General features: G+C 42.0%; 1 protein-coding gene across 1 annotated transcript in view; it reads right to left on the bottom strand.

The window, feature by feature from the left end:
* Positions 1–2,753: 2,753 nt before the first annotated feature.
* TEAD4 (TEA domain transcription factor 4) overlaps positions 2,754–12,613 on the bottom strand; it is a 72,778-nt gene continuing 62,918 nt past the window's right edge. Inside the window, exons 12-14 of the mRNA XM_075762748.1 lie at positions 7,272–7,412; positions 5,662–5,814; positions 2,754–2,994 (exon numbers count right to left, since the gene is read on the bottom strand). Coding sequence (XP_075618863.1) covers positions 2,881–2,994; positions 5,662–5,814; positions 7,272–7,412 — 408 coding nt within the window. The 3' untranslated portion in view covers positions 2,754–2,880. The remainder of the gene's footprint in view (positions 2,995–5,661; positions 5,815–7,271; positions 7,413–12,613) is intronic.

Raw genomic sequence — 12,613 nt, 5'->3', positions numbered from 1 at the left:
GCCAGAGGAATACTAAAGATTTAAGTCATCGAGGAAAACACTGCATGTTTCTCTACACTTACAAGCTAGCAAAGAACAATTGCTCTCAATACTATCTTCAAAATAAACCCATGATGATTCCAAGGCATCAGCAGATTCCTCCTCAGAAGTATTGCACAGAGTGGTTGAAGCTACCATTATCTAGCTAAGTTCAATGTTTACCAGAACTTGTTTAAACTGGGTAAGAGAAAGTGCAGCTAGTGAAACACACAAGGAAGCTTGTGAACACAATCAAGAACAGCTAGTGAAAAATTAGATTGTTGAAACAAACATCTAAAGTAGCAGATTGTGCAAAACATCTTGTGGGGAAAAGCTGAGGAGTGTGAGAACCCCTGGGAAGTGAAAGAGCTGAGAGTCAGTGTGAAAGATGCCAGTGCTTTCTCTGAGCATAATGAAGAGTTTGGAGGAGACAACAGACTACAATACCAGATTATATTTTAAAAAGAATGTGTTCCAGTAAGAAGATCTTCCCTCCTTTGCTCCCTCCCTTCCCCCACCCCCTAATCTAATATACCAAGTAGAAGTGATGATGACTGTGCACTGGAAGGTGGTTGGCTGAGCATTTTTCATGAATCTCAATAAGAGGATGGGGAATATTCAGTAATACTTGTGACAAAGCCCAGTGGAGACTTAAACCTTCAAGTTCTCAAAGGATTAATCTGAGTCTGTAAAACATGGGAAGAACATTCTCTAGGAGTGGAAGATTTAAATTTTAAGGGGAGTTGAGATTTAAATGTGCAGGAAATAAAAGCATCAATCTCTGAGAAGACTCCTGGAGTACCTTGTAAATAAATACAACTTACAACTTCAAATACAGAAATGAGACATTTTAGAGGACAGGAAGATGGTTAGGAAGCTGGAGGAGATATGTAAGTCTGCAGGCCTCCACATACGCTGTGAGAGGAGTTGTACCGTATCTTCATGGAATCCACAGAGCCCTTTTACCAGCAGACTGAAAGCTGTAGAAGGGAGTACCAACAAGCTTGAGTTCTTGAAAGAAGCCAGATTTCATCTGTGTGTGGCTGAAGCCCTTACCTTCTGGCATTCTAATAAACCCTTGATTTCTGATGGTATAGGATAAGGGGTAATGGCTTTAAACTGAAAGAGGGTAGATCAGATATAAGGAAGAATTTTTTTATGATGAGGGTAGTAAGGCATTGTAACAGGTTGCCCAGAGAAGTTGTGGATACCCTGTCCCTGGAAGTGTTCAAGGCCAGGTTGGATGGGGCTTTGGGCAACCTGGTCTAGTGAAAGTGTCCCCTCGTGGCAGGGGCGGGGGTTGGAACTAGGTGATCTTTAAGCTCTCTTCCAACCCAAACTATTCTATGATTCTGTGATCTCAGATTCCTCAGGTACCCATGAGTACTTTTCTCTATGCCAAAAATGCAAGCATGGAAACTGCCCAGAGAGGTTGTGGAGGCCCCATCCCTGGAAGTGTTCAAGGCCAGGTTGGATGGGGCTTTGGGCAACCTGGTCTAGTGGAGGGTGTCCCTGCCCATAGCAGGGGGGGTTGGAACCAGATGATCTTTAAGGTCCCTTCCAACCCAAACCATTCTGTGATACATCTGAGTAAGTGCGAGAGGTGTTTCTTAAGGTGTTGTGATGCATTATGGAAAGGGGAGCTATAACACCATATATCTAAATCTGTGCAACTGTGAGCCACCCAATAACTTGCCTGTTCAGTGGCTTCCAGAGAGCATCTTCCCTCAGATTAATTTGAATGGCTGGATCTTCCCCCAAAATAGCAGCATCATGTGGACCAAGATTATCGCCTCTCAGTGACTCTTGAGTAAACAACCTCAGTTTAAAAGTACAGCAGAGAGACTGTGTTTGATTGCCTTGGAAACATGGAAAGCTAATCTCTTTTCACTATTCTTTCTCAACCTTTTCTTGCAATTTGCTGGCCAAATGACATTCTTTGAAATATTTGTGCACCTCACTATTTGCAACTAACAGGTGGACCAGTTTGATCTCAGTAAACAATTATTTTGCTGGTGCACAAGAAAAGAGCAGAGTCTAGATCCATGAGCAGTGCTAACTGCACAGGGAGAACAGAAGCAAAAGCAGCAAGAATTATTTTAGTCAGTCAGGTCATCTGACCTGACACATGGAGGAAGTCTGCTGGGCAAGGCAACATGATTTAACATACCCAATTTTCCAAGCATAACTTCATTTAAAAGACAAAAGAAAGGTTTGTGTCTCACTATCATGCACGGAAGAGAGGGGAACAGTATTTACCCTCCAACAGGAGGAAGGTTGAAGGAGCCTGTGACTGCACACCTGATAAGGTGGACAGCTAGACAGGCAGATATGTAGGTTATATGTGCAATCTCTATACCTATGCCTGTGCCCACACATACCTGACATCTATATAAATGAATGGTAAGCTTGTCTGTGTATATGTTAACCTACAAATGAATATATTTGAGTGCACACACTCAGACCAGATGCAGCATGAACATTTTCAACCTGGTCATATGTGGTCATAATTGTGGAAGCTGCTGCCACCTGTACACTCAGGTTTATACCACTCATTTTATGTGTATGATCTGTGTATGGTCTGTGGGAAATACATTCCAGAGGCTGCTGTTTGTGGTGAAACCCTTAAGCAGTTATTTGCCTGTTTCTTTGACTCCAAGTCTTTTCCCCATTTGCACAAACCTGGAGATGATACAAACTTATTTGACCCTGTCAATCACAAAACAGCTCATAGGTGCTTTTCTGAAAATACACAATATCTGCAGTTTATTTTTTCAGTTTGGTATGAAGGGGCAGGGGTTATTCAAGCACGGGCTTTTTTCTTAGACATGCATCCCATGGATGACTCTAGGCAGAGAGTCTCTAGTCCTTCACCAGCCGGTAGATGTGATGCTGGGCACCGTGGTCACTAGTTGACACCTCAAAAACATATGCTACGCACAGCAAGGTCTCCTGTGTGTCCCTGTTTGTCACAACCTAGACAGAAAAGGAGAAGCTGAGATGGCAACTGCTGTTTTACTGCTTACATGTTCCAACACATTTATCATAGAGCAAAAAGTCAGTAATAGGCAAAGAACAGAAAAGCACAGGAATGATACATAGCTTGGCCACTCCAACCCCTAGTCTATGTGCCCACACACCCAAGCAAAGCACTGTCGCAGCATCAGGACTACAATGCAGTGAAGAGACAGGGAGGTCAGCAGAGTCTACTGTGGAGAAAAGAAAGCTGTGACCAAGCAGTGAGCACATAAGTGGAAGCAGGTCCACTAGGTTCTCTACTCCCCAGCCCCCTGGTGTTGCAGGTTTCAGCAGATAGAATGTGTTTCACAGAAAATCTCTTTTTGCTCTGTTTGTTGGGTATAGAGGCCATCTCCTATGGCACATCCACTCCTGCTCACATATGTGTTGATATATCACAGCCATGAACAGTTCTTTCCCTCCCATCTGCTCCTGCTTGTCAGTGGTAGACACAGATCATGACAATTATAGAGTATAAATAATTTTATAGGAGGCTTACAGGTTTGACTGTATTACGCCTCCCATTCCGTACACTGTAGATATCACAAGGATGGCTGCTACACTCGTGCATTCTTACAGAAGCTCCTTTTTTTTTTTTCCATTTCTTTTTCTATGGTCCATCAGGAACCTTAGCTTCTCTGCAGTGTGACTCAGTGTCAGCAGCATGGTGATGGAACAGTGTTGGCCTAGTTTCAGAAGCATGCACTGCCTACACTATGTGGCAGGGATAAGCAAAATGTTGCACCCAGAGCTCCTAGCTCAGCTTCCCTCTCCCTGTCACTGCACAACTTAACTTGGCGCATTTTCGTCCTCGGAGTTTGTGCTTTAAGCAGTTCTCTCCTGCTGAAGGAGATACATTTTTACCAGCAGTAGCACCAACTCAACTGCAGAAGAAAAATATACCAGCTGGAAGTTTGAACTGTACCAAAGCCCAACCGTTCTTGTGAAAACAAAGAAAATAGCTGTTTTCAAACTAACTTGCTTATTAATTTTAGCAGCCTGATTTTAGTCTGTTTGGTTTTCTTTTCTTACTTTGTGATTGGGTTTGCAGCTGAACTAACCCTTCTTTCTTCTGCAGGCCATTGTGAGTTAAACATATCCAGGTGTGGTAAAGCACCAGACCCTTTTCTGAAAAATGGGTTCTGAAATCTTGGAGGGCTAGTTCCAGACCAATGTGCAAAGCAAGATAAATCATGCTTGTGAGATTAGGAGTATCTAAGCTCATGAAAGGGTCTAGAAAAAAATATAATTAGGCTTGCCTCAGAAGTTAGTAGTGGGCACTGAGGACTAGCAGCATGCCTTACGTTAAGCATGATGATTTTTCAGCTCCCCAATGGGAAGCAGGGGGTGGAAAATGCTCAGCCTGCTGCTCAGGGAGCAATACATAAAAGGCTGTGCCAGCACGCACGTGAGACATGCATCTCTGTGACAGGAGGTAAGGGAAGGACATAAGATTACTCAAAACATAAACCCTCAGAGGGAGTATAACTATATGACAATTTTTTTCATAAAATTTACAGCAAGCACTGGCCTGACTGAAGAATGAAATATGCAGGAAGCAGTTACATTGTTCCTCAGTATGGATTACAGCACAGAGGCCTTCTATCTCTCTCTTTGCCCCCTTCATGCTTTTACTCATCTAAAAAAACTCTTAGCATTTATACTCCTCTTTTCTTCCAGATGATAAAAATCTTAGTAAAAACATGAAAGAGTAAAGCCTCCTAAAGCCCTGTGAGATATATTATTAACCTTGTGTGAGGTTAATAATGTAACGACATTATTAACCTTGTTTTGTAGTTGAGGTACCTGAGCCACAGAGCAGTGAAATGAGTTGCCTGAAGTCCCACAAGATCTCCAGAGGATGGAATGAAGACCACTTGATTTCCGTTCTTTCATACAGCCTCTTCTACTTACCCAACCTCAGGTTCTCTGGGTGAAGATCTATGACGCATCTTGGAGATGCGAGCACAGAACTCAGTCCAATAGGAAAATCCACCTTTTAAACTATCTTTGCCCTATTCCCAAATTTAGGCTGCATCCAAGCCTGGCAGGGCTCCTGGTATAACACAAGACACTAATGCAAATATAGTTGCTGTAGCCTTGTACTGCCCTACCTAGAGGTTGCAGTGATTCTTGAAGGTGTCACAGGGTTCAGGATGGTCCTGAGGAAATAACTTTTTTTTTTTTTCCTCCTACCTTGTTAGTGAAGAACTCTTCCATGACAAAATTATATAGTCACTTAACAGCGCTCCTGGGGTTTTTTTACCTTGCAAAAAGGGCCAGAGCACAGAAAGGACCTCAACGTTCATCCAATAGTGGAACAAGCATTTCCTTCACTGACTTTTGCATCTTTCTCCTTCCTTTATGTCTCTGTCTCATAAGTTCTCCCTTTATCTTTCTTTTTCATTTTTTTTTTTTCCCCTCTCTTACTCAGGTCTCAAATTCTGCTGCTGCTTTTCTGCATGAGTTACTATCTCCATAAATGGTATTGAGGTATCTCATGAGAGAGATACGAAGTTCAATTAGATGCTGAGCTGTAAAAGGAAATCTGCTTTGAGTCATAACAGTGAACTGCATGGGTCTTACACATTTTCAAGCTCCAACGAAAACAGTTGAAAGTCCCACCTGTAAAATAGTAAAGTTCTCCAGCACACTGTTCATCATATACTTCTCAGGAAGGTGCTTGAGTTTATGAATGAAGTTTATCATGTATTCACAGAGAGGGGAACGGTGAATGCGATAGGAATAGTGTCCATTTTCATAGCGTGCATACTCTGTCTGCAACGTAAAACACAAAAGCGGCATGTGGGGCTAATGTTGTCATATTAGTAGCATTAATCACATAAAGGGAGTCAGAATAAAAAAATTACAATGTCATTTTCAAGTCATTTTACTAACAGTAATGAACTGATTAATCATTCCTCTACAGTACTTCACACCAAGGTCAGTCTCCTTGTAATTTCTTCAAATTGATTTCTTTTTTCTTTAGAACAGTGGGTTCCAGTTTACAAGCAGCAAACTGCCAAGGAGCTGCGAAAGTTAACTAAGAGGAGCAGACCAACTGTCAGCTACACTATGGTCTGCATCTCTACTGGAAAAATGCTAGGTGTGAATAAACTGAAAAAAGTTAAAAACTACTGCTTTAGCAACTACAGGAAGCTCCTAGTAGTGATGGTAATGGTACGCTCAGGATACTTCACAGCTGGAAAGGACTAAAGCCTTTTGGTACCTGTGAGAAAGAACATAGTATCTCTGCTTCCCCTTAGGAGAAGGTCTGGCCAATGTTACATAGATTTTTTGGTTCACATTCACATCTTAGCTCCTGTATATTTCATCTTCCTTTGAACAGAAGCTGAGGTTGGATTCTGTAATTTCACAGCAGACGCTTAAATGTCAATTACCTACTTTCACCCCAAGAGCTTGGTCTCTTCCTGTGCACCATGACACCTTTCTTTGGCCTATGTATACCATCATGCAAATACATAACCAGACTTCAGGCATGTCTGGCTCATGACTGGAGATGGGTCTTGAGGAAGAATGTAGCTTGAATTGACTGCTGACACAAGAACACCTGGTGTTCTGCACACAGCCACTCCTCCTGCATCTAAAGGCTCCTTGAGGAGGAGAGCAGCAGGGAACAGGTCAGAGCAGCTCTCTTAGCAGCTGAATGGGGCATCAGAAAGAATTTCTTCAATGCCAAATATATGCATAATTATGCAGCTCCACTGTTACTTAAGCTGTAAGCATACAAACATGAAGATAAGCCTCATAAAATCATAAGACTATAGTCTATAAATTATTACAGTCTATTAATAAATGGGTATAGTCTATAAATGTTCTGTTTAACAACACTGATGAGAGTGAGGTTGCCTGTTTGTTTTCTCCTTTCTGGAGTACCAAACAAGGGTCTGGGTTTCTTAGTTTTTCTTTGCTGCCCCAAAAACCCAGAGAATCACCAGAGCTGAGAGACTTACATAGTCACATGTCTTCAGAAACTGAGATTTAAGGAAAAAAAACGGCAAACACTACCAGACTGTCAATGAAGTTCTGAGACAAGGTCATGTTTGCAGGTTGGAGAAATCTTAAACCTGCATGTCTCAGAAGCAATAATCTCTGGCATTCATCTCCATGACAATAAGTATGGGATATATTTTGCCTTGAGATATACACTGGATGCAAATACTTGACAAAACAGCAGCCAGAGAGAACCCTGCACCCAGGTGTCTGCTCCCTACCTCCACTTTCTCCACCACCTGCTTTCCAAAGGAACACACTTTGGTGGAGCAGGTAATGACCATGTTTTCTGGGCTCTCATATTGGCTAGAAACACCATAGAAAGATCTGGATTCATCTTCAATATTCGTGTTCAAATCAGCCTGCCAAAAAAAAAAAAGCAAGGAAAATAGATAGTTATCAGTAGATGGTTGTGTTGGGGTTTTTTTTTTCACCATTACCTAAAGGGGTCTTGCATAGCCAAGATGGTAAGGTACTGGAGTGTCTAAAGCTCCTTAAGCAGATCAATGTGCATCAAGCAAACAGGGGAAATCTGAAGAGTATGCACCAACATCCAGTTCCTGCTTCAGAAAATGGTGGTGGGGATTTGCATGCATAATAGGAAAATCTGGTGGAATATTCTCTTAACATTAAAAGCGTATCACACAGCCCCTAGCCTTAACTGATATTTACCATAACTGAACAGTGCCAGGACAGCGTGGAGGTACTCACAAAGCACGTAGAGAGCAGACAGGAGGGCACTGTAGAGGCAGAGCAATGCAACAGACAGGCTAGACTGGGCTGCCTCACTAAGGAGGAAAAAATAAGGGTACAGCAACTGTTAATAAAGCTTTTCCACCCTAGATATGCAGGTAAGAGGAAAGAGAGCAGCGAGAAGGAATGTGTGAGCACATGCACACACACTCACACACTCACACACTCTAGGCTCAGGTACTATGATATGACGACTGTAAGTAGACAGGATGCAACATATGGAATGTAGGTTGCTGATGGCTCCAGCCCAGTTCTACCTGAATATAAGCTCATCTCCATTAGCAGCCACAGTTTTCAAATGTGGGTACCTAAGGTTGGCCAACTGAGGCCTCATGTTGGGATGGAAATCTTAAAAATCCTAGTTGTCTGAAGCTTCCACCAGGGGTCATTCAAACCCCACTTATGAAAAGAAGAGGTGGTTCCCTTGAGCTCTGAAAACACAAAGGGTGTGTGGGAATGCCCAGCTTGGCTTCCTCCCTTTCAAAAACTAAAAGGGTAGAGCTTCTCTGTATTGCACAAGCCCAGGTGCTAGCTTACATCAGCAGAAAAGCAGTGATCAATTCCCATAGGCTATTTCAGACTACTCTACTTGCTGATCTGAGGGGAAACAGGAAACTGAAGGAAGTGCATTCCAGCTACAGTGCATACAGTGTGAATAGGACTGCATTAGATGCCATTCTAGTATGATTTTCTTAGTTGATGTCAGTGAAGGTTTTTTTTATTCAAGATCTAGAGCAGTGCTTAGGACAAGCAATACTAGCCTTGGAACTGGACCACTGTGATAATGAATCCCCCTTTGCCATACAAAATACCTGTCTCTTCTCTGCCATGAGATAATACTGTTAGCTTATTTCTCTTACATATAGCAATTTCACAAGAGGTTTATGTGCATTTAGAAAGTGCCAGTCCAGCCTGTTCCCTATCTGTAGCCACACAAGCTTGCTAATGCCTTTGTGCCACCATTAGCAATTGTATGACTCCTCTATGGTTGCCCAGATGAGAAAGCTGATCCCAGCCAAAACAAATTTTGCTGTGGTTTTGCTGTGATTTTGATGGGTTAATTTTCAGTCAGACAAGAAAGCTTACTTGGATCCCCAAAGAGCTGCAGGGGCTGGAAGAGGCGAGAACACGCATAAAAGTTGAGGAGACAAAGGCTGCCTATTTTGATAGCAACACATACTCGGGCTGGCTTGAGCCTCTTGGGAAACTGCACCTCAAAGTTATAGTTTGAAAACACCAAACTGGTCCTGACACCAAGAGAGAGCAGTTTGTGCCTCCCCATTCCTCCTGTACTGACACAGATGTTTCTGTAGCTGTATTACGAGACTCACTGAGGAATTAATTGCTCAGCTAGTTCTTGGTGGGATCAGCTCCCTGATCTGATTCAGAAGCACTCGTGTGTGTTCAGACAAATGAGCAGCAATAGGGAAAGCAGAAGGCAGGAACTGCTGCTTCTAGTGAATGCTGGGTCTTGAGTAACTACAGCAGTAACTAGTTACTTGCTAGAAGCCACACTTTGTTGTCGGTCCTTTCAAGTTCTCACCTAGAGAAAAACTACCATCTGCATTAGATAAATGATGCCACAGAATATCCAAGCAAACAAACCAATAAAATCCAATTACTATGGTTTTGGTTTTGGGTTTGTGTTTTTTTTTTGAGTACAAGCTCAGAAGCAAGTGAAAGACAGATTTAGGATAGTGGGCAATGCACATTCTGGGGTATCTCCTAGAGTAGCAGTTGTAGCATTCAGATAATTCTAGTGGGACAAAGATTCAGTCCAGGCAAGATGACAGAATGCTCCAATGATCACATCAACACTGGCAGCATTAGGGATGGTCACACAGCTTTCACTCTGCTCTTAATGGAGAGCATAACAGCACAGTATTTAAATACATGATCACAAATCACTCTTCAAAATTACTGTTATTTCCCACAGTTTCTACAAAAATCCTTAACAGGTGTACCATCTTCACCAGAGATTATGGATGAAAGAAAGTTCATTTGTGAGAATGGCTTGCCTTCTTCTCTATGATTAAGTAGAATCCCTCCCTCTGAAGTAGTAACAGATCTTCAACCCTTGTGAATACACTTGGCCTTACACGCGGAGTATGTTCATACCAATTTACACCAGCTGTGCACTCATCCCTTTAAGTTTTCCTAAATTTGTCACCTCCTGATTCAAGATCATCCTCTGATTTATCAGGAGACAATTGTACAAAGCTGGCAGTTATTTCATTCTTATGTTTGCTTCTTCTCAGAAGATAGCTTCATGAAACAATTTATCCAGATGAATAGGTTCCTGAGTTCTCTTAACAACTTATCCCTTTTTGCCCCCAGTTTTCTGCCTCCTTACTGAACTGAAAACATACTTGGGCACCTGTGTTAAAATATATCAGTAAAACAATTTGGATTCAAAACTTTTTAAAAATCATTTTACATCATTCACATTTGCACCACTGAGGTAGAGAAAACTTTTTCACAAGACTTGGAAACAATAGCTGGAGGAAGATTGGAAGTTTTTACTTTGTCATGACCACCTAAACAACTATAATGCAGTGTTATGCTCTGATGGTTTGTCTACACTGGAGTAGCGTATGTGGGCAAATCCAGACTAGCTTTAACCTGGTAACACAGGTATTAACAGGAACAAGGCACAGGCATTACAGACTTAATCATAATTCATTCCCAAGTGAATTACTACAGTCATGCTGAAGTTCTTGCTATCAAATTTTCCCCGCTATAGTTATGCAGCTACTTTGTTTGCACCACAAATATACTTGTATTAGAGAGTAGCAATGCTACTCTAGTTTAGGTTTTTAGTGAGTTACTGTAATAGTCATTTACATGTCAATGCAACTAACTGTATTGTTTATTTGACCCATACTCCAGCTGTCTGAATAGAGATTAATTCCTTCCCTTCTCCAAAGAGGAACTACACTAGGAGTCCTTCACAATATTGTTCAGCTATTTCCTTGGGAGTGATAAACACACTGTATAGACCCAATTCTGCTTTTCCAAAGAAATTAATCCCACGGAGTCAAAAGAACAAAGGGTCAAGGCTACAGAAGCTTGGTCAGACCACTGCCACATAAACATAAGAGGAGGCCTTCACTGCAGAACTAGACAAACATTTTCAGGGTGTCACTAGTAATTTTAAGGTTACATTCCCCTGTACTTAATGGCAAATTAAAAAATAAGTGCAGTCAATGTGAGACAAAGCAGAAAGGTTCCACTTCATGAGAAAACCTTCACTAGCCCTAAGAAGCCACTCTAGGTGCCTCCACAATTCAGCAAGTCTCCCATCAAAAGAGAGATTGTAGAATTTCACGGCTAGTTAATGTCTAATTAATCAACATTAAACTATTTGGCAGTAGGCAAAATTATGGTAATACTGTTTGAATTAAGCATTGTCATTCACTAACATTATGTACAATCAGGTTCCTGGAAGCCCTGTTGCAGTGAAGCAATGGGATCATGTAGGAACTCCCTGACGTTTACGCTGCACCTTTTGTTCTAAAGCACGTCCCATATTATGGGCTAGGACTGTCAGACTTGTCTTAGGGTGGTCAGTCAACAAGCACTGTGCATCCATCTCCTGTCACCTCTGAAAATCTCAGCCCATAAACATACATACATGGAATTTCAGCAACTCCAGGGAATGACAGTAGCAGCTAGCTGAGAGCTCCAGTTCACATTTACAGGAGAATGGAGCTGCAGCAACTCAGATACTGCTGGCCTTACAGTTACAACTTATTTACTTACTTAGAGCTGCTGGTTCCCAGCCTCTCATGGAAGTTACTGCCCCCCATACCAGAGATTGTTTAGTACACACATATCTGCTCTTGAATTATTTGCAGCCTGGTTTATTCATGTAAACTGAAAATAGCAATGATGTACATGACTATGACACCAAAGAACTGCACAGGAGTGGAACTTCAATCTGTTAGATTTCCCTGCTATGGAGATGATTACCTCCTGAAGGGAAACTAGGCAGAAAATTGAGGAAAAAACACTGTTATCTGCCATAGTCAAATTAACTTCTAAATGTCAGCTGGACACTGAGGTTAATCACTAATGAATGCAGTTAAACTTTCCAGGATTGCACAAGGACAAAATCATACTGCACATCATGGGGTCTTTAATGGCCAAAAGAGCTACTGCTTTTAACTTAACGTCTAAAAATTCTGTGGCCTTCATACCTAGATTCCTGTGAGCTCCTCACAACACATAGGCCATCAGGACTAGAAACCACATTGCTGATTTGGGGAAAGGACTCTTCCTTTTTCTTCACTTTCAGAATTTCTTTCTCTAAAGAAAACCTTGTGTTTTGACACACCCAATCCTGGGAGGAGCACCCAAGGTGAGCAGAGAAAGGTCTGCTTTACTCTGTCCCATACATTCCATCCCTCAAAGATACAGGGGAATAGTAGTGACTATGACTTAAAGAAAATTCATCTTCCTAGCACTTCATCAAGTAGGAAGGCTAATCTTTACAGTCTAGGAATGCATGGACTTGTTGAATACATAATTGAGTGTGATTCAGACCTGAAGACTAGAGCCTTGGTGCCTCAGCTCCTCACTGGCAAATGCACTAGTATGTCCAACAAAAAGCAAGATAACTCTTGAATACATTGCTTACCCCAGCCTAGGCAGCCAAAGGAGACATAGTCAGGATTTAGGAAAGTCCATAGCCAATGGGCTGAGTTGCTTTCCCCCCCCAAGTTCCTACTAGCCACTGCTAGCAACAGGGGCAGCAGCAGCATTCAGCTGGCTGGGTGGTGTCCAACACTCAAACAGCTGTTCATCTCTT

Source organism: Balearica regulorum, chromosome 1 (assembly GCF_011004875.1).
Source record: "Balearica regulorum gibbericeps isolate bBalReg1 chromosome 1, bBalReg1.pri, whole genome shotgun sequence".
Classification (NCBI taxonomy): Eukaryota; Metazoa; Chordata; class Aves; order Gruiformes; family Gruidae; genus Balearica; species Balearica regulorum.
The sequence above is the reverse complement of the archived record's forward strand: the minus strand, read 5'-3'. Positions and strand labels throughout refer to the sequence as shown.